Below are 22,217 nucleotides of genomic sequence, written 5' to 3'. Positions count from 1 at the left end.
TCAGAGTTGTATCTTTTCACCATACCTATTAGCATTGTTTTTTTTTTTTATTAGTATTTAGTGAATAGAAATTTGTTAGACCAATGAAGACCCTTCTGTCATGACTGAAACCTGTTCCAGTGATTGTTGAGAGGGACAATTCAAAATATAGGATCACAGTTTCTAGCCAATCCGTGAAAAGGTGAAGCTTTTGATGGTTTTGCCTATTTTGTAGTGTTAATATAGACTGATGACTCTGTAACATTCCTTGGACTCGGGCAGATGTGGCTGTGGCTGCATGTTTGTCCATTTTCCCACTTTTGTCTATTCTGTAATATGTCCTTGGACTTGGACAGACATGGCTGCAGCAGCATTCTTGTCTGTTTTACCATTCTTGCTTTTCTGTAGTTCCCTTGGACTTGGGCAGACATGGCTGTGGCAACATACTTGTCCGTTTTCCCATTCTTATTTTGTAATATTTCATTGGACTCGGGCAGACATTAGCTCTGGCAGCATGATTTTCCACATCTGAACCTTTGTCTTTTTGATTTTATACCAAATAAAACTTTCTTTTTGCTTTACTAAACTCTGTGATGTTTTTACCCTACAACGCAATCCGTTGCCATCGAGTCGATTCTGACTCAGCAGCCCTATGAGGACAGAGCAGAACTTCCCCATAGGGTTTCCAGGGAGTGCCTGTTGTATTCGAACTGCCGATCTTTTGTTTAGCAGCCATAGCTTTTAACCACTACGTCACCAAGGTTTCTGTACACCCCAGGGTTGTTTTAAATATATTTAAAAGTTTTCTGATAACTGAATTGAGTTAAAAATAATTTTTCTTTTATATATGCATATACACTGACAAAATGATTTCTTTTTTAGAAGAATTGATTTGACTTTGAAGCAAAAGCATATCCATTTCAAAAGTATGTCTGTCCAAGTAAATTTACTAACACTATTTCAATGCTATATTATTAAAGTTGGATTTAAAGATGTATTGCATAAATTAAAAAGTATCTCTAAATTTAACAATATCAAAAAGGCCTTTTTCAAATTTTTCATGTAGCTTTTGTAGGCAATTTATATAGAGCTGTCAATTATAAAGCTTTCTGCATATTGATTCATATTAGAAAAATGTGTGAAATCACTTAATGATTTCTATTTTTATGAAAATTTTCACTTTGAGCATAAATTTTCTTACCTGTCTAATTAGGCCACAAATGAACTTTTCCTTTCCTTGGAACTTCAAATTTAGCTTATTAGTATGTGGTGTGCTATTGATGAGAAAACGTAAATCACACTGCCATTTTCTGGTCTTTGATTATTGAGCATTTGGCAAGCATTCATTTTGTTTAAAAAAAACCTTTAATTGGAGTGAGCAGTACAAGAATTCTTTATAAAACTATTGCATATGCAAACCAATGCAAAACCAATTTTGCATTGGCAAAAAACAAAAAAAATCAATAAATTGTCTTTCATTTCTTTTAACAGTTCTATATGCGTTCTAAATGATTCTAATAACTATGACATTTTTCACAGTGTCTGCTTCAGAAAACTGAGCATATTATATGTATGTGAATGAAGCAATAAGCAAAACATTAGTCTCTTGTTTTAAAAATCAGTAAATCTGGATTTTTGAGCCAACATAGCTGGAGCACTATTGTGGTAGAAACTAATTTTTAAAAAATTTCTAGCTGAAATTCTTCTTTGACAGATATGTTGCTGTTAAAACCAAAGGAAAACCCAAACGTGTTGCTGTTGAGTGGATTCCAACTCAGAGTGACCGTATAGACAGAGTAGAACTGTCCCACAGGATTTTCTTTACGGAAGCAGACTGCTACGTCTCTCCCGTGGAGCAGCTGGTGGGTTTGAACTGCCAACCTATCTGAGCACTTAACCACCGCGCCACTCCGCCTCCTTATGTCGTTAGGTGCCATGAAGTCAATTTTCTACTCATAGTGACTCCATGTGACAGAGTAGAACTGCCCCGTAGGGTTTTCTGGGCTGTAATTTTTACAGGAGGAGATCACCAGCTCTTTCTCACTGGGAGTCGCTGGGTGGGTTCAAACTGCCAGCCTTTCAGTTAGCAGCCAAGTTCTTAACTGTAGCGCCACCAGGGCTCCTTCTGACAAATACAGAAGATTCAAAAATATATATACTATGAGGTATATATGTACCTATTCCATCAATTGACAGCATTTCTTCGTAAAATTGGAAGTCGTATGAGATAAAATGAGAAACCTTGGTGGTGTAGTGGTGAAGAGCTACAGCTGCTAACCAAAACGCTGGCAGTTCTAATCCACCAGGCTCATTGGAAATTCTCTGGGGCAGTTCTCTGTCCTATAGGCTTGCTATGAGCCGGAATCCACTCTACAGCCGTGGGTTTGGTTTTAGTTTTGTTGAGATAAAATGTAATCCAAAATATTAATTGGACAATGTCTCTGGTATTGCACTACTCATTTAAAACTAAAGTTTTTGAGATTTTAAAAATTTTGCATTAATTGATCTTTGATATTAATATCCATATTTGATATTGAATTTATCTTTCATTAATTGATTTTTTGATATTTTAATTCTCTTGGAACCCAGATTTCTGGCTTTTGTGGAAGCTAGTATAACCCACACATGCCATTGCCCTTAGGTGTCCTTTTTGAACCTTGTAGGAACTGGTTCCCTGGAGTACCTTCAGGTCAAACAATAGGTTAATAAACAGCTTAGTGGACATGTTTGCCTTCAGGCATTGAATTCTTTTGGGAAATTATCTATGGGCAGCCATCTTGAGAAGCAGGAACTCCAGGGTCTGACTGGAGACTTTCTTAGAATATATGGCATGTCCTTGGTGACTGTTCTGTAACCTGCCCTGTGCTCTTTTAAAGAATTCAGTTGGTTTTGGGAAACAGACTCCAAAGGTCAGACTGGGAGCTATGCTGAGGGTAAATCAGTAATTATAATTGTACTTCAAGACAATGCTGTGCGAGAATCCTTTCTGACCACAAATTTGTTCATCAATTTTGTTCCCAGTCTTTTTTCCATGGCAATGTGCATAAGACTCAGTATAAAAAATTTTGAAGTTCTTTTCATGTTCAGAACATACCTGACATTCTAGTTGAAATGTTGCCCCAATTTGCAAATTTTATGTTCCGTAAATTTCAGCCAGTTTCTATTATTGGCTTAATAGACCTTTTTTGGGTACATTCTCTGCCTACATACATACATTCTGTACCTACAGAAATATTTAGCTTCTGGTGCTTTTTGTGAGCACGCTGGGATTATACTGCCTGCTGCTTTGCACACATGCAGTCACCATGAGTCAGAATCAACTGGAAGGCAGCTGACAACAGCAACAGCCTTATTGTTTTACTTGCTGTTTTTACTTACCATATGTCTTGGAGCTTGTTTTGTGTCAGTATGTTGAAATCTACGTCTTTCATTTTAATGGTCCTAGAGAAACACTTGTGGTGTAGTGGTTAAGTGGTTAAGGCTGCTAACCAAAGGGTCAGCAGTTCGAATCCATGAGGTGCTCCTTGGAAGCTCTGTGGGACAGTTCTACTCTGTCCTATAGGGTCTCTATGAGTTGGAATTGACTCCATGGGCACTGGGTTTGGTTTTTTTTGGTTTAGAGTAGACCATATAGTATAGCTGTACCTTAGTGATTTAACTAGTCTCCAGCTAGTATCCAACTGATATGCTCTTAGGTTGCTTCCAGCACTGTGCAACTAACTGCATAGAATACTTTTTTGCTCTTTGTGCTCATTTGAGTATTTTTCTAAGGTATATTTGATGTAAATTACTGTAATTTTGGAAGATTTTGCACATGTAAAATACTGATACTTTTCAGTTGTCATCCAAATGCCATTTTACAAGCCCATAAACACAGTATTTCTTTCCTCTATATCCTCATCCACTCCTGACATTTTCAAATTCTAAAAAATTTTGCCATTTTTTAGATAAAAATAATTTTTATTATGTATTTCCATGATAACTAGGAGATTGAACATTTTTTAATATTTTTATCATTTCATTTGTTAGGACAATATCTGTATTTCCTTCAAAAGTAACAGAAACTATTATCTAAAGAAATATATATCCTGACTGTATACTTACTTTCCTTGGTTTTCTTTTTACTGTTTAAAAATTCAGAAAAAGCTAGAATGACTTTAAGTACCTGTGGTCAAGTTGTTGTTCAGATTGGCTATTTCAATTTGCATCTCCGTGGACAAGAATCACTTGCATCACTATTGTTGTTAGGTGCCTTCAAGTCAGTTTCCACTCATAGGGACCCTGTATGAACAAGAGAATCAGACACTGCCTAGTCCTGCTCCATCCTCACAATCATTGCAATGTGTAAGCCCATTGTTGCAGCCACTGTGTCAATCCATCTCACTGAGGGTCTTCCTCTTATTTTCCCTGACCCTGTACTTTACCAAGCATGATGTCCTTCTCCAGGGACTGGTCCCTCCTGATAACATGCCCAAAGTATGTAAGATGAAGTCTTGCCATCCTTGCTTCTAAGGAGCATTCTGGCATGCATAGGAGGCGATTGAAGATACACCTGGTTTGGGCCAGGTACACCTTAAAAAAGCGACACCTTTGCTTTTAAAGACTTTAAAGATTTTAAACACTTTAAAGAGGTCTTTTGCATCAAGTTTGCCCAATGCAATATGTTGTTTTCTTGACTGCTGCTTCTGTGGTGTTGATTGTGGATCCAAATAAAATGAAATCCTGGACCGCTTCGATATTTTCACTGTTTATCGTGATGTTACTTATTGGTCCCGACATGAGGGTTTTTGTTTTTTTAGAATATTAAGGTGTAATCTGTACTGGGGCCCTGGTGGTTCAGTGGTTAAGAGCTTGGCTGCTAACCTTGTTCAAATCTACCAGCCATTCCTTAGAAACCTTGTGGGGCAGTTCTACAACCCTGGTGGCGTAGTGGTTTAAGTGCTGCAGCTGCTAACCAAAAGGTTGGCAGTTTGAATCCCCCAGGCACTCCTTGGAAACTCTGTGGGGCACCCCTACTCTGTCCTGTAGGGTCGCTATGAGTCGGAATTGACTTGACGGCAACCGGTTTTTTTTTTTTTTTATGAGTCGGAATCGACTGAAGGCTGTAGTCTTTGATCTTCATCAGCGAGTGCTTCAAGTCCTCTTTGCTTTCAACAGGTAAGGTTGTGTCATCTGCAAATCGAAGGTTGTTAACGAGTCTTTCTCCAACCCTGATACCATGTTATTCATGTGTTCCAGCTTCTAGGATTCTTTGTTCAGCATATATATAAAGTATGGCCTAAGGGTTACCCAACTCAAGTTCTGTGTTTGGGCCTGATGAGACTTTCGCCAGTAGAGACAACACCAGGGTGAGGAACAAAGAGGATTTATTCCGAGGTTGTGCACAAGCTGAGGCAGAGGAATGCAGTCCTTAGATTCTGGCTTTTTGGGTTACTCAGATCGTATTTTTTATGCTCTGAGGAAGGAGGAAGTTCTTAGCAAATCACAACTACAGGTTTCTACATTTTCTAACATACTATGTGCAAGCGCAGTGCAATCCTAATCTCATTATAATGTTAGCATGTCTCTTTATCCTGTTAGGTCTCTGCCTAGGGGAGTGATTTTTACTATGTTAAAACCAAAAACCAAACCCAACCCATTGCCCTCCAGTTGATTCTGATTCCTAGCAACCCTATGGGACAGAGTAGAACTGCCCCATAGAGTTTCCAAGGAGCGCCTGGTGGATTCAAACTGCTGACCTTTTGGTTACCAGCCGTAGCATTAACCACTCAACCGCCAGGGTTTCCAACACATGGTCACAAATCTTTTGACATACCTGTCACCAAGAACTCATTGCCATTGAGTCGACTCCGATTCCATTGAGTCGATTCCAACTCATAGTGACCCTGTGAGCCCTTTTTCTAACCTTTGGGCTCAAGATTATGGTGCAAGGGTTAATGTTTGACACTCGGTCTCTTGTAATTAATGTTCTGAAAGGTTAACAGAAAGTTGCTGTTCTTAGCAAGTATTATGTAAACTAGGCTGTTTCAGGATGTACTGATGGTATCAAAAGGGTACAACTCTGACACACATCTTTCCTGATTTTAAACCATGCAGTATCCCAGTGTCCTGTTTGAATGACTGCCTTTTGGTCTACGTACAGGTTCCTCGTGAGCACAAGCAAGTGTTCTGGAATTCCTGTTCTTCACAATGTTATCCATAATCTGTTACGATCTGCAAAGTCGAATGCCTTTGCGTAGTCAATAAAACATTGTTAGATTTCTACAATTGACTGAGTTGTAAACTGCTCTAAGACAATGAAAGGTTGTCATCACTACTATTCTGTGGAACTGTCATCACCCTTTCACTTTTCATCCTGACCCATAACACATTTAAAGCCTCTAGCTCATTGTGTGGTTTCTGTTGAAAGAATGAAAACAGGATAATTGAGAACTTATGGTATTTCTGTAGAGCTGCAATCCCCTGGGTAGGGACTATATCTAGATTCACCTTTGTTTTCTTGTGCCTTGGACAGTGCTTGGGAGTAGTTTTAATAGATGATCAGTAATTATTTGATTGATTGGAACTCTGTAATTATTTGGTTGTTTGGAACTGTGTTCAAGTATGTTCTAATTCTACCCTATCTGGAACATGTATAGGAGAAGAAAATAGATTTATTTTGTTTACATTGTTATTTATTGTATGTTTTCAGACTGGTGTATTCTAAACATGCAAACTGGTGTCTTTACAAATGGCCGTATTAGCGTTTTCTTTCATAGTCCAAATTGCAAGTCTAGCTAAATAAAAATCTGCTCTATTGTAATAGCAAATGTGATTTTATTGTGTGCAGACTTAAGGTGTTATTAAGGTATGCTGTTTCTCACCGTGCATGGTGGGTTTTACACATGATAAAGCCGGCTAGCATATTCATTTACATTACAGCTAGAATAATCCATTGCTTTAAAAACATCTGTTTTCATCTGCATTTTAGATTTAGTGTTCAACAAAAATTTCTTCTTAAATAACTGGGAAAAAATGTGCAGGAGGGAACGTAGACTGTAAAATGAAGAAGAAGCTTAGCTTTACGGTAGAGTCTGAGCTTGGGTGTAACCTAACTAGCTAGAGGATATGCAATTCCTGATTGACAGGAGGACCAGCATTATGCAGATTCTGTAGGAGAGAGCTGCTGCTCAGAACAGTGATTAGAGGCTCTGTTAGGAATCTGTTCATTCACCACTCAGATCTTTAGGTTTTTATTTCTCTGTCTAGTGGATTTATAAACAGATAGCACAGAACAGTGCCTCTTTTGTTTTTATTAAAGTAATACTGTAGTGTAGTTTCAGTCTATCAGCTAGGCATACATGTGTAGAAATCTGATATTCTCCTTAAATTAGCTAATTTTTAGCTGTGTTCCATGCTTATCTCCAGACCTTTGTGTATTAAATCTTATCTCGAGCTGTTCTCTTTATATACAAGTGTGTTTTGCTTGTGCCTTCCTGTCTTCTTCAGTGAGAAGCTTTATGTAGGTCAGGCTTGGCTTAAGCAGATTTCCTGAACCTGCGTCAGCTTAAGCTGGAGGAATTTTAATAAACCCTCCCCTGTAGGCGTGGGCCTAAATGAGGCTAGCCTAGTTAAGCCTGATCTTTTTCTGTTTGTGAAAATAGCTGAGCAGAGCTGGAGGCTGCATGGTGGTTTCAGAAACTGCCTATTTAATTTGAAAAGAACAATGGTAGGAAAGGCTAGATCTTCCAATTTTACCTTATCTGAAAAGCTTGATTTGCTAAAGCTTGTGAAGCCATATGTTAAAATTCTTGAACAACACACTAATAAACATTCAGTAATAGTGGAAAAGAATAGATGTTGGGATATCATAGCAGTTAACTATAATGCAATTGGAGTAGACCGTCCTCCTCGAACAGCGCAGGGCCTACGCACCCTTTACAAAAGGCTCAAAGAATGTGCCAAACAGGAGCTATTGCAGCAAAAAGAGACCCAATCAGATTTTAAAAGCAATATTTCTGAGCCAACCAAGAAAGTTATGGAGATGATACCCCAGATTTCCAGTTTTTGCCTGGTAAGAGACAGGAACCACATACAAAGGTAAGCTTTATTTTATTTTGTTGTGCATAATTATGGCGCCTCCTATCTATTGCGCTTTGGTTTAGTTCTGATAGAGATATGCATAGTAAGCATCTCCACAATGGGAGCAATGAATAGTGTCTTTGTTTTGCTTTCTTAAAAAAGTGTAGCTTAAGGAATTTTTCTGCTGCATTTGATTTAAGCCACTTTTTGCACTCTTCCCCTCCCCCTTCCCTTCCTGTGTAGTTTCTAAAAAGTAAAGGTTACCCGTTGCTGTCATAAACTTTTTAAGCTTTATTTAAAAGTAGCTTTTGAAAGATGCCTTATTTTATTTAAGATTACATTTAATTGGGATTTTCAATTTTATTTATAATTTATATAAAGTTAGAAGTTTCAAGAGGAATGTAACTTTTGCTTTTGTAATCTTAATCATTTTATGAAGGGTCTCTGTCAACACTTACTGAATACATGCATTGAACTAAAAAATAGAAGTTAAGTCGGCAATTAAGTAAACTTAATAATGGCAAGATTCCATGTATTAAGTTAATTTAAATTATTTTTGCTAATTTAAAAGATGAGCACAAGGAAAGAGACTAATTAGGGACTCAGATTCCTTAATAAAGTAGAAAGTTTTTTTGTTCTTTTTAATGCTTGTTAATGGCCTAGTTTCACTTTGATCATGGGTTAAACAGGAAAGGTTAAGCTTTCTCATACTGCTTTGCAAGGATATCAAACTATTAATTTTAGTACACTCATAAGAGGGACTGGGTTCTTTTAGGGTTTGAAATGGATTTTTGGTTATATTTTTGCTGTCTGTAAATACTTGCCTGGGAATCTTCAAAAGTTATTTTGCCATTAATTCAGATCTTAACTCCTGGCAAAAGATAAAAATGCCAGCTCCTTTCTTGTTCTGAACCATTTAGGTAAATTACAGACCCACACCTTCTTGTTATTTGAGGTTTTTAAGCAAAGCTTTACCATGTGCTTTTCCTGTTGGTGGAAGAGCCATTCTAGAAGCAAAATATTTGATTACCTGTGAAGTCCCTTTGAAGTTAGGAGGGAAACAGGCAAAAACAAAAACTCCAAAACTTGTTAGCCAAACCTATTTGTTATCTTGGTAATTTACTAGGAAAATATTTTTGAGTCTAGCTTCTTAACTGCTTTTTTTAGTTTTGATAACACAGTAAAAAACATCATCAGTGGGGATCCAAGGCACAGTCACACAGTGGATTAATTCTGGGAGCCACTGGTTAAAATGTTCAGTGATGACAAATCCTAATGTGCCACATGTCTAAAAAAAACCTCCACAGTAAAACTGTTTTTTATTCTGTGCTATTTGTTAAAAAATATTTTCCCTTGAACCATAGAGGGAAAACAAAGCTGTGTATCTTTGGGGTATTGAAAACTACAGGTAGAAACTAGTTAGTCGCATATCTTAAAAATAATAGGGATAGTATGGAAGGGAAATAGTAAGTATACAAGTATCTTTACATCTTGGGCAGTTGGAAAATACATATTCTGTGACATCTTCTGGGGCGCCATGATTTCTCTGATAAAATGATTTGATTGACTTATGCATTTCTATACCTTCTATTTAAACAACATGAACTTTCCAGATTTTAAGTGTCACTTAAATATTTATGCTAGTATATTTACACTGCCATTTTCTCTATATTAAGCTTAATTTAATATATTTGTATATTTAATGTGCTTATACTTATCTGATTGACATCATCTTCAATCTTGATTATCTCAGAAGTTTATTCTTACAAACTTAATTATGCTTCTATATAAATATGCCTGTTAATCTCTCCAAACTCCTTTAATAGGAAAATATTACTGATTAGATTGTTTAACATATTAAAAAAATACCTATTTTGTAAGGCTGTTTATCTCTACAAATTTACATTGATTTATATCTTTATTGTCCCCAATTAAATTGTTTTTGTAGTCTGTTTGATCCTCAGAATTCAGACTCATAAATTTTAGAAGTCCTTGCCTGTTTTTTTTGTGACTTTCTGAATAAAATAAAGCATTTTCTTCAGCTTTACTATGCCTTACTTTTAATGTTTTAACCAGAATGGAATGCAGTGTTCCAGAGATCAGACATATTATTAATTTACCTGGGAATATAATGTCTGTGTTTAATTGTGAGTCATAATCTTTATTATACATGCTAATTTGAAATAGTAATTATTGTGGATTAAAAAAAAAATTTTATTTTCATGTGTAATTTTAGCCTTTTCCCATGACTGTTTTTAGAAGAAATGTTGATAGGAGCAAACCTTACTAATTTTAATTACATTTATATTCCATTCTTTTGATTTTGCAAATCATAAAATGATAAAAATTAAAATGAAATAATTTATATAATCCATAAACCTTGTTGAATTATTTCACTTGTATCTTTTTGGCAAGTATCTGATATTTCTGACAATTTAATGCCATTACTGACATTTAGGCAGTTTTAATTTTTTTCCTTTAGGTTCTACTTGAACTTGCTCCAGCATTTTAATCCATGTAGAATGCATTATTTTGGGGTTTTACATCATTTAGGAACCTCAGGGTTGTAGGGACAGTTGGTGTCTCTTTGAGAGCATCAGAAATGGTTTCTCTTTTTTACTTACCTCGTTGACTTTTGTAATTATTAGGGCTATCTTTTTAACAGCCTGCCTTAAAGTTAAGGATCTTTTTACATATGGAGACCTCTGTGTGTATATCATTTAAATCCTGACCTAGTTACTTTGTTATTCCAAGGGTTAAAAAATTTTGTTTCCTAATTTTCTTTATAGCTTTAAAGCTTAGTAATTCAATGTATATTAAATAGATTATGCTATAAATATACTTTTATCTTCATTTCATTTACTTTTTATAATGCTTTTTTGTGTGCTGTAGTGCAAACTTGGATGAGGAAGCACAGGCTGGTACCAGTTCACTACAGGTAATGTTGGATCACCAACCTGTTGCTATTACAGTGGAGGTGAAGCAAGAAGACGTTAAACCACCTCCACCACTGGCTTTAAATTCTCAACAGAGTGATGATACTTTAGAGCAAAGAGAAGAACATGAATTAGTACATGTTATGGAAAGATCTTTGTCGCCATCTCTGTCCTCTGTTGACATGAGAATGACATTGTCTCCATCTTCTATTCCAAGGAGAGATGAATTTTTTCGACAAGAGAGTGGAGAACACTTTAGATCACTTTTAGGGTATGATCCTCAGGTTCTGCAAATGCTGAAAGAGGAGCATCAGATAATCTTAGAAAATCAAAAAAATTTTGGATTATATGTTCAGGAGAAGAGGGATGGATTGAAAAGAAGGCAACAGCTACAGGAAGAACTGCTAAGAGCAAGAATTGAAGTGGAGAGGCTGAAAGCAATTCGCTTACGGCATGGTCTGCCAGAGTATAATGGTCTCTAAAATTTTTTTGAACCTTGCAATTTAATAGTTTTAATTTTTCAGAGTATCCTAAAGCAAAATGCATATTCTTGAAAAATGTTGTTACTTCTATTAATGAAAAACTTTGTTGATGTGAGTTTTTACTAAGTTTTCCTTTGAGATATATTCAAATTTACTTTTTGGTTGACACGGTTATATATTTAATTTGTCTTCCTCTCATTTTTCTTTTTCTAAGAAGTTTAATTGTTGTCTTTATAAAAAGATAATTTCTCATTAAAATACAGCATGTTGCTGTTGTTGTGTGCCCTTGAGCTGATTGCTACTCATAGTGACCCTGTAAGACAGAGTCAGACTGCCCCATAGAATTTCCTAGACTGTGATCTTTATGGGAGCAGAATGCCAGATCTTTTCTCCCACAGAGTGGCTGGTAGGCCGACTTTTAGTTAGCATCCAAGCACTTAACCATCACACCATCATGAGACCTTAAAAATTTAACATATACATACACATTTACAAGCACATATTCTTTGTATTCTTTGTAAGTTCTAAGTCTCCAGCATTTTAAATTAGAGCTTTGAAAACTAAAGGTTTTTAAGTCAGTCTGATATGAAAGCTGTGCTAACCGAATAACAAGAAGCTTGTCTGTATGACTTTGATTTTTTTTTTTTTTTAATATGTTTTCATCTTTGGAGGAGTAGTCCTAGGATTTTAGAGATGGAAGGTATTTGGAGACCACTTTTTTTCCCGTCTTTTCAATTTAAAGGTAATGAAACTAAGGTCCAGAGAGAAGTCAGTGACTTATAATGGAATAACAAAGCTTTTTATGGCAGAGCAATGACCAGCACTCAGCATTTCTGGCTGTCTGTAATTTTCCCCCTTGCTATTTTTTTTTTTTATTATTCCGTAGAGGAGCCCTGGTGGCACAGTGGTTAAGAATTTGGCTGCTAACCAAAAGGTCAGCAGTTTGAATCCACTAAGCTGGTCCTTGGAAACCCTATGGGGCAGTTGTACTTTGTCCTGTAGGGTCGCTATGAGTCAGAATCGACTCAGTGGCAGTTTGGTTTGGTTTTTTTATCCCATAGAGGCAGAAATGCTCCATTCTCTAGATTTAAAAACTAAAAATATTTATTTTATTAGAATTGCTGTAAAAGATTGTTAGATTTGATCAGGGGAATTCTATCAATTTCCCTAATCTTCCCGTCCCTTTTTTTGGCCAGCAAAATAAGATACAATATTCTAATGGAGCTTATGTGATTTTAAAATATGCCTTAATTTAAGTGTCTTATCCTAAAGATTTCTTTCATAGTAAAAATCAGAATGGACAAAATTAAAATTTTGCTTAGAATGAAAATTTCCAAAAACATACTATATACGTTTATAATTTATGGTACAATTTGTTGCTTTTATGTTTATTTTTGTAAATAGTGCGATTTTGGTATTTGTGGAAATAAATAAAACCTTGACTGTTAAAATACACAACTTTATGTTAAATCTTTAGTATGTATATTCCTTAAGGATTTCTATTTTTGTTGGGGCTTCATCGAAAAAGGCTTTTAAGTAGAATTTCAGCAAAGGATCCCTGCTGGTACAACTGTTAAGGCTCAGGGTTTGAACCCACCTAACGGCTCTGTGAGAGAAAGACCTGGCAATCGGGTCCTATTAAGATGACAGCCTAGGAAACCCTCTAGAGCATTTCTACTGTGTCACATGGGTTTGCTATGAGTTGAAAACTGACTCGACAGTGCCTAAAAGCAACAGAATTTCAGCAGTATAGGAAGAAAGGGTGTTTGAAGTCAGAGTGAACAATTTAAAAAAAGGCATAGAGATGGGGAAAAGTGGGTCAGGGTGTACAAGCAAAATACAGTGCTCAGTCGGGTGATTTGAGTGTGGAGAATATCAACGAGGGCTGTGGTAACCTAGACATCTCCCCTGTCTAAATAAGGTGTACCTGTTTAGCTCCAGCTGAGTTTTTATATGCAGGAATAAGCCAGAAATCTGAATTTTTTGTTAAGTTTTCTAGGTCTTAAATGTTTCAAATTAACGTGTTTTCAAAATACTAGATAGACAAAATCTTTGAGTGAGCCTCATTCAGCCAGTGGGCTTCCAGTTTTGTGACCTCTGGACTATAGAAATGTTCTCAAAGTGTAGATCCTGACCAGCAACCTCAGCATCACTTGATAACTGTTTAGAAATGTAAATTCTCAGGCCTCACCCGTTTCATGCAGAATCATAAACTAGGGGTGGGGTTTAGTAATCTGTGTTTTAAACTCTCTCAATGATTCTGGTGCAAGATAAAATTTGAGAACCACTGGAAAAAAGTATTTTGGAATATAGGTTGGTACCTAAATCATACTAGATTCTCAGATTTTTTATTGAAGAGTGAGTGAAGGTGAGTTGAGAGTATAAATTTGAAAGTTGGTTGGTGCCAGATTATGTATTACATTAAATGCTAGTTTTAAAGTCAGATTTAACTGAATGTGCAATGGGAAACCATTGAAAGCTTTTGATTAGGGGAATGATGTGATTAGAGGCATGGTATAGGAAGAGAGTTAGCAGCACTTGGAGGTGACATTATAGTGAGGAAATTAAATTCAAAATTTAGGTTATGGTTATAGAAGAAAATTCAAAGGTGAAGTTGACTTTTATGGTACTGTTTTAGCTTGTTGACTGCCTAATTGGTTAAAGGAAAAAAAAACTGGCATTTTATATTCTTCATTAGAGTTAAAATTTCTATTATAAAAATGCCTTGAATATGTATTTATCATTTTATCTTCTCTCTTTAATCTGTTATGACTTCTCTTTGAGTCTAATGAATTTTATAATTCTAATTGGAGAAGATGTTTTACAGCATAATTCTATTAAATGCATCTTTACAATAGTGAGCTTTAACTTGAAAGCAAATTATTGTACGAAATGTACTTCATATTACAGTCTCAGCATGCTGCTATGAATTGATAATGTTCATTTTGAATGTTGACTTTGTATAGCTAAGTCAATTTTTCCAACTGTGTTCTATGGAACATGAATTCTGTGAGATATTTCTAGGGAAGAGTTTTGTGTTCAAAAAAGTACATCTGTTTTTGGTAACTAAGTTCTAAAATCAGGATAAAAAAAAAAAGGATGGAAGGTAAAAATTATGTATGAACAAAATTGCCTTTGAAAATCCTCTTCCCCACAAAATAATGCAAACATAGTCTGCTACAGTCATATTCTTCTCCAGTATTGTTCAAGATTGTTGTTTCTTTGGTTGTATTAGGTGACATAATTCACTAGCATTTAGGGGCTGTATAGAGTTTTTGAATATTTATGCCATATTTATGCCTATTCCCAAGAAAGGTGATCCAACCGAATGTGGAAATTATAGAACAATATCATTAATATCACAGGCAAGCAAAATTTTGCTGAAGATCATTTAAAAATGGCTGTAGAACTGCCAGAAATTCAGGCCGGTTTCAGAAGAGGATGTGGAACCAAAGATATCATTGCTTATGTCAGATGGATCCTGGCTGAAAGCAGAGAATACCAGAAGGATGTTTACCTGTGTTTTATTGACTATGCAAAGGCATTCGATTGTGTGGATCGTAACAAATTATGGATAACATTGTGAAGAATGGGAATTTCAGAACACTTAATTGTGCTCATGAGGAACCTTTACATAGGTCAAGAGGCAGTTGTTCGGACAGAACAAGGGGATACTGATTGGTTTAAAGTCATGAAAGGTGTGCTCCAGGGTTGTATTCTTTCACCATACCTATTCAGTCTGTGTGCTGAACAAATAATCCGAGAAGCTGGAGTATATGAAGAAGAATGGGGCATCAGGATTGGAGGAAGACTCATTAACAAGCTGTATTATGCAGATGACACAACCTTCCTTGCTGAAAGTGAAGAGGACTTGAAGCACTTACAATGAAGATCAAAGACCAGAACCTTCAGTATGGATTGCACCTCCACATAAAGAAAACAAAAATCCTCACACCTGGACCAATGAGCAACTTCATGATAAACAGAGAAAAGATTGAAGTTGTCAAGGATTTCATTTTACTTGGATCCATAATCAACAGCCATGGAAGCAGCAGTCAGGAAATCAAAAGACCCATTGCATTGGGTAAATCTGCTGCAAAGGACCTCTTTAAAGTGTTGAAGAACAAGGATGTCACCTTGAAGACTAAGGTGTGCCTTACCCAAGCCATGGTATTTTCAGTCACATCATATGCATGTGAAAGCTGGACAATGAATAAGGAAGACCGAAGAAGAGTTGACGCCTTTGAATTGTAGTGTTGCCGAAGAATATAAAATATACCATGGACTGCCAAAAGAACGAACAAATCTGGCTTGGAAGAAGTGTGGCCAGAATGCTCCTTGGAAGCAAGGATGGCGAGACTGCGTCTTACATACTTTGGACATGTTGTCAGGAGGGATCAGTCTCTGGAGAAGGACACCATGCTTGGCAAAGTAGAGGGTCAGCGGAAAAGAGGAAGACCCTTGACGAGGTGGATTGACACAGTGGCTGCAACAATGAGCTCAAGCATAACAATGATTTTGAGGATGGCTCAGGACCGGGCAGCGTTTCGTTCTGTTGTGGATAGGGTCGCTATGAGTCGGAACCGACTCGACGGCACCTAACAACAACAACATAGAATTTTTAAAAAACTTACTTTTGTGTGTTTTTAAACACCAGAATGACACTCATTGAAGTGAATTTACAACAGCATATGATTCTGCTTCATTGTAGAATTCTTTCTCCTCTCCAGCATTCCATTATATAGATGTACAGTTGATGAGAATTTCTGCATAAAGAAAACTACTTGTTTGACAGTAGATCCCTTTTTGGAGGCAGTATTTAATTATCATCCTGCAGAGTATCTTTTAGAGTATTTTAGAGAAATTCTGAGCTAAAGCTTTTTTCTTTTATTTTTGATATTGAGACTTGAGTTTGGGAAATACTTAGCAAGCCCACATTAGCAGTTCTTGTTGAGGACAGGTTTCACTAAATGGAGTGTACAGGGGAAAATCGTGCTAGTAGTAGTCGAATACACTGAAGGCACCAGACAGCTTACAAACCATAGAGAACCATCTGGGGCTATGAGCTTTACCTATAAAATGCAATGCTGGGAATACATAGAGAAGAGCGATTTTACTTTTTAAAATGTAGACTTGATTCTCTAGAAATGCAAAAAATTTGAAAAGACTATTTCATCCAATGTATTGGTCCTTTAGATAGTGGATAGGCTATTTTTGCCACCTTTTTGTTTTCCCTGTATACATGTAAGCTTAAATGGATACATTGTTATAACTTGTCATATTCTAAACTAAATATGTTAAAGCGGCATCTCAAATGCCTGAAGATTTCTTACAACACTCAAATTAAGTACTTTTTGTATAATGAGACATCAGCCTGGTGTTATTTCTAGGATTTCAAATTGGTTTGTTCCAGTTCGAACCCCTGCTGAGAATTTGCACATCCATGCCAGATATACTGAATCAGAAGCTATGTTTTAACCAGATCCCCCGTTGATTCTCATGTATAACTTCCTGAGAACTTACTAGAAATGCAAATTTTCAGCAAGGAATTTGTTAGAAATGCAAATTCTTGGCAGGGGTTTGAACTTGGTTATTTTGTTTTTTTAAAAAATTTGTTTACCCTATTCCATCTTGACTTATGTGACAATGCATAAAATGAGTCATTTTTCATGTGCCTTCTTTCAGAGTAATGTCAAATTTTAAATAGACATGTTTAAATAATTTAGAGTGTAGTAATTTGTATATGTACTGTAGATAATAGTTAAGTGCTCTGTTAATACGTGTCCTTTTAAATACAAGGTAAAGCAAAGCAATACATTGTATTGATTTGTATACTTTTTGTTTGCCATAAATCAAAGAATTCAGTCCTATAGAGGTAAAAAATTTTGATTGGGCATTATTAAAATACATTTATTTGGAAGATTGTATTATAATAAATGACAAATGTACTGTATCTAAATATCATGTTCTTTTAAAAAAATGTAAGGCCTACAAATTCTCAAAATCAGTTAAATATTTGATTGTAAATACATAAAAAAATTAGATAAAATATGGTTATAGTACTTAAAAATACAAAAAATTAAATTCTTAAAATATGCAACCTATCATGCTAAATCTGTATATGATTTTGAGAAATTGGTTTAATATATATCTCTTGGATTATTTGATTAAAACTAGTAGCTATAATTTGAGTTCACATTATTTTTAATTTTCAATTGCTTTATCGATAGTAGAAAGCAAAATTAAAAAAAAAACCCAAATCCACCCAATTTAAACATTAAAATCGATACATACTAGAATTACTTTGCTAATAGGTTTCTGGTTTTTTAAAATCATCCGTGAATTCACTTCTGCTACAAAGATTTTTTTTCTCCAACATTTTATTTAGAAACTCTTCAAATGTATGGAAAAATCTGAAAGAATTTTATAGTGAACATTCATACCTGCCACCTCGATTCTGCAATTAGTATTTTGATACATGTGCTTTATTACAAATTTGTCCATCTAGCCATCTATCAATCCACCTTAAAAAAGAATTCTTTTTTTTAAATTTTATTTTTGGTGAAAACGCACATCAAAACGTAACCCCCATTTAACAATTTCTGCACATATTGTATAGTGACATTGGTTACATTCTTCACATTGTGTCAGCATTCTTGGTATTTCTTCTCTAGTTGTTTCACTCCCATTAATGTAGACTCACTGACTCCCTAAACTTCTCATCTGTGCTTTAGAATTGCTGTTGTCCCTTTAGTCTCAAAGATTATATATATATATATATGTTTGTATGTATACACACACACACATGTTTTTTTTTTAATTACAGTACTTAAGGATGACATTGTTTACTTTTTGAGCTAAACTGTGTTTTTGTTTAAAGATGACTTCAGGGTATAGTTTTGTCTCAAGGTTTGCAGAGTATTCCAGGGCAATAGTCTCCAGGGTTCCTCCAGCCTCAGTGGATCCCAAAAGTCTGGATTCTTTGGGAGTTTGAAGTATTGTTCCACATTTTTTCCCTTTCTTTTAGGATCCACCTATTGTGGCCCTGACTGAGGTGTTTGGTAATGCTAGCCAGTTCTTCTGGTCTCATGTTAGACGAAGCAGTGGTTCATGGAGACTTAGTCCTGTAGTTTAGTTGCCTCTGATTCTTGAGTTCCTTCTTCCTCTATTGCTTCAGGCGGATAGAGAGTCAATCTACCTTTTTAAAAAAATGTGTTTTAAAACAAATTGTAGATGTTAGTACACTTTATCCCTAAACACTTAAGCATGAATATTATTAACTTGAGTTCAGTATTTATGTGTTTTTTTGGTGGGGGGGTAAAATTTACATACAGTGAATTGCACAAATCTTAAGTGTACCATTTAATGAGTTTTGACCAATGAATACACCAGTGTAACTTGGATCCCTGTCAAGATTTAGAATGTTACAATCACCCTAGGAAGTTTCCTCTCGCCCCTTCCTAGTCAATTTCCAGGCACCCCAGGCAACCTTTGCTATAATTTTTAAGAAATGATAGATTAGTGTTGTTCTAGAACTTCATGTAATTGGAATCATACAGTATGTATTCTTTGTTTCTGGTTTCTCTCACCTATCTCAAGATTTTTGAGATTCATCCCATGTTGAACGATACTGCGTTTATCAGTAGTTCATTCCTTTTTGTTGCTGAGCAGTATTTTTTTATTTTTAAATACATAATGATATTTGTACTTAGTTGACATTCATTTTCTTTTATTAAAGAAAAAACTGCATTATTATGAGTTCTAAGGAGTTTGTGTATTTTTTAGTGTAATTAAAAACTATGTTAAAATCTTAAATTTATATTGCAGTTACATGATACTGCCTATTTAAAGTTCTGATAAAACTCAAGAAATACAATCTGTAAGAGTAATCACATTTTTTATTGAATTTGATTATATGACACATTTTAAATCAATTGCTCCATTGAAAACAAGGTGTGTATCAAGAATTGTTGAAGTAAAATAAGAATATTCAAGGCCTGGGTATGTTGAAATATGTAATTATCCAACCCTAGAGCAAATATGCTTTATAATAATTCATTAAGATAATAATCACTATTTATTAAAATGACATCTTCCTCTTCCTCCTTTATGGTTGCATGGTTTTAAGCATCATCACCTTGTAAATCTTACTAGTAAGACGTTTAAGTTTCTTGTCTGTGCGGACCATTTTTTTGTTACTGATTTGGTAAGTACGTTACAGGGTCAAGGGAGAAATAGAGCAGAACCAAGTTTCAAAGTAAAAATTACAGAGTGGAATTGTAGGGGTAATTAGTCTGAGTTTTATGTACTATAATTATTGCTAATATCCCGTATTTGGTTAACTCCCAATTACCTTTATTCTACTTTTTGGAATTATTACCCTCTTCGTTTCCTGCCCCATGGCTTACATAATTTCAAATGGAACTAAATAGCAAAGGGACATTTAGGGAGCACTTACTACATGGCAAGTACTGTTCTAAGCCTTTTACATATATTAGCTAATCTAATGCCCAATTCTATGAGGTAGGTATTAGTATTACATTAATTTTACAGATTCATAAATTGGCACAAAGTGGTTAAGTAACTTGCCCAGGGTTATATAGCTAGTAAGTGGCAGATATAAGGTTCAAACCCATCCAGCCTAGCTCCATAGCTCATGCTCTTATCCTCGACTGCTGCTGTTCTGCAAAAGAACGGGTATATCTAAGTCTGAGAGTCTTACAATATTTCAAAATTATAATTTCTGAATTCTCAAAATTTAATTATTGCCCTTTTTATTCAGCATTTTTTTTGGGGTGTGGGGCGTGGAAGATAGGCTTGGACATTACAGTTTATTCTTCTGGACCCCGGGAATGCAATAGGATTTTTTACGTTGAGGGTGTTTTTCCCAGCCATTTTGATGAAGGTGTTCTTTTTACCTCCTTGTTAGAGCAATCCTGAGCTATTTTAAGGGGCATTACATTTTTCTTTTGTACAACCTAATAAAAAATGGCAATAATGAAAAAATGCAGAAAGATACGGCCCATCTTTTATTCAATGTATAATGACTGCTATTGTTAGAAATAATGCAAAATGAAACATTAAAATTGGCTAAAAGTAACACCATAAAATTTGTTAGAATCGAAAAACTAATCAGAGCATCTCATCTTTTGTTAATGCCGAAAAACTTAGAACTTAATCTGGGAAAATCAGATTTGCTAAAACAACAAAAATAACACAAGACAATGACCACTTTCAAAATTGGTCAGTTTTTTGGATTAAAATTGATGGATTAATACAATATTGATAATATTTAGATATGCAAAATTTAACTCAGCCAAACTAGACTTGGTGAAATTTTTTTTTTTTAATTAATTTTTATTGTGCTTTAAGTGAAAGTTTACAAAGCAGGTCAGTCTCTCATAAAAAAATTTACATACACCTTGCTATACGCTCCTAATTGCTCTCCCAATAGTGAGATAGCGCCGTCCTTCCCTCCACTCTCTCTCCTTGTGTCCATTTGGGCATTTTCTGGCCCCCTCTGTCCTCATCTTTCCTCCAGACAGGAGATGCCAACATAGTCTCATGTGTCTCCTTGATCCAAGAAGCTCGTTCTTCACCAGTATCATTTTTCATCCCATATTCCAGTCCAGTCCATGTCTGAAGAGTTGGCTTTGGGAATGGCTCCTGTCTTGGGCTAACAGAAGGTCTGGGGACCATGGCCTCTGGGCTCCTGTTAGTCCCAGTCTGGCGATTAAGTCTGGTCTTTTTATGAGAATTTGGGATCCGTATTGCACTACTTTCCTGCTCCTTCAGGGGTTCTCTATTGTGTTCCCTGTCAGGGCAGTCATCGATTATGGCCGGACACCATCTAGTTCTGGTCTCAGGCTGATGTAGTCTCTGGTTTATGTAGTCCTTTCTGTCTCTTAGGCTCATAATTACCCTGTGTCTTTGGTGTTCTTCATTCTTCCTTGCTCCAGGTGGGTTGAGACCAATTGATGCATCTTAGATGGCTGCTTGCTAACAGTTAAGACCCTGGATGCCATTCTCCAAAGTGGGATGCAGAATGTTTTCTTAATAGATTTTATTATGCCAATTGACTTAGATGTCCCCTGAAACCATGGTCCCCAAACCCCTACCCCTGCTACACTGGCCTTCGAAGCATTCAGTTTATTCAGGAACTTCTTTGCTTTTGGTTTAGTTCAGTTGTGTTGACCTCTGACTTGGTGAAATTTATGGTTATAAAAGAAAGCTCATGATGGGAAAAACTAATCAGTAAAATTTATTATATTAAAAAATGATGACTCAAATCTTTGTTGTAAAATTTGATTGGAAAATAATTGATCCTGAAGGAAACAATTCATTAAAATGAAAACCAAAATGGACAAAAACAGGGACGAGTTTGGTGTTATTTTTCCTGTGAAAACATTAATTTTAAGATGATTGTATTTTAAATAAGTGTTCATAAATATGGAGACAAAATGTCCCTGAAGTAAAAATGGCCCTTTCTAAATGTAGCTTTTGTTCTGAGAATATAGTGAGGAGCAAGATAGAAACAGACTTCTGTTCTCAAGACCTTATAGTTTTATAAGGAAGACTGATATTAATTTCCAACACAACTGCCACTGAGATGAGTGCAACAAAGATGAAGTACAAAATGCTGAGATAAATAAGGCAACTTGATTTAGCAATTGAAAATTTAAACTACTATACGGAAGGATGAGTACACCAAGAGAAAAAGAAGTCAATACAATCTGAAACAAATGGCCGACAATAGGAG

The 22,217-nt window shown here is 35.6% G+C and overlaps 2 protein-coding genes across 5 annotated transcripts in view; both read left to right on the top strand.

The window, feature by feature from the left end:
• RAD54B (RAD54 homolog B) overlaps positions 1-22,217 on the top strand; it is an 89,723-nt gene that overhangs the window by 28,566 nt on the left and 38,940 nt on the right. Inside the window, exon 1 of one of the 4 annotated variants that reach the window (XM_064267903.1) lies at positions 7,944-8,058. The exons of the other annotated variants lie outside the window; for them this stretch is intronic. The gene's annotated coding sequence lies outside the window, so the exon portion shown is untranslated. Of the gene's footprint in view, positions 1-7,943; positions 8,059-22,217 lie in introns of those variants that run through there. 4 annotated transcript variants of the gene reach the window in all.
• FSBP (fibrinogen silencer binding protein) lies at positions 4,109-21,237 on the top strand. Its single transcript, XM_023545870.2, has 2 exons — positions 4,109-8,058; positions 10,933-21,237. The coding sequence occupies exons 1-2, from the start codon at positions 7,685-7,687 to the stop codon at positions 11,456-11,458; spliced, it is 900 nt and encodes a 299-aa protein (XP_023401638.2). The 5' UTR covers positions 4,109-7,684; the 3' UTR covers positions 11,459-21,237.

Source organism: Loxodonta africana, chromosome 14 (genome assembly GCF_030014295.1).
Source record: "Loxodonta africana isolate mLoxAfr1 chromosome 14, mLoxAfr1.hap2, whole genome shotgun sequence".
NCBI lineage: Eukaryota > Metazoa > Chordata > Mammalia > Proboscidea > Elephantidae > Loxodonta > Loxodonta africana.
Note: the sequence above shows the minus strand (reverse complement) of the source record. Positions and strands in the feature narration are given on the sequence as shown.

What these genes read in the sequence shown, in the direction of transcription:
- FSBP (XM_023545870.2), top strand. Translation starts at nt 7,685, where the DNA reads ATGGTAGGAAAGGCTAGATCTTCCAATTTTACCTTATCTGAAAAGCTT. An exon ending in GACAGGAACCACATACAAAG is followed by an intron (nt 8,059 to 10,932) that starts GTAAGCTTTATT and finishes TGTGTGCTGTAG; the next exon opens with TGCAAACTTGGATGAGGAAG.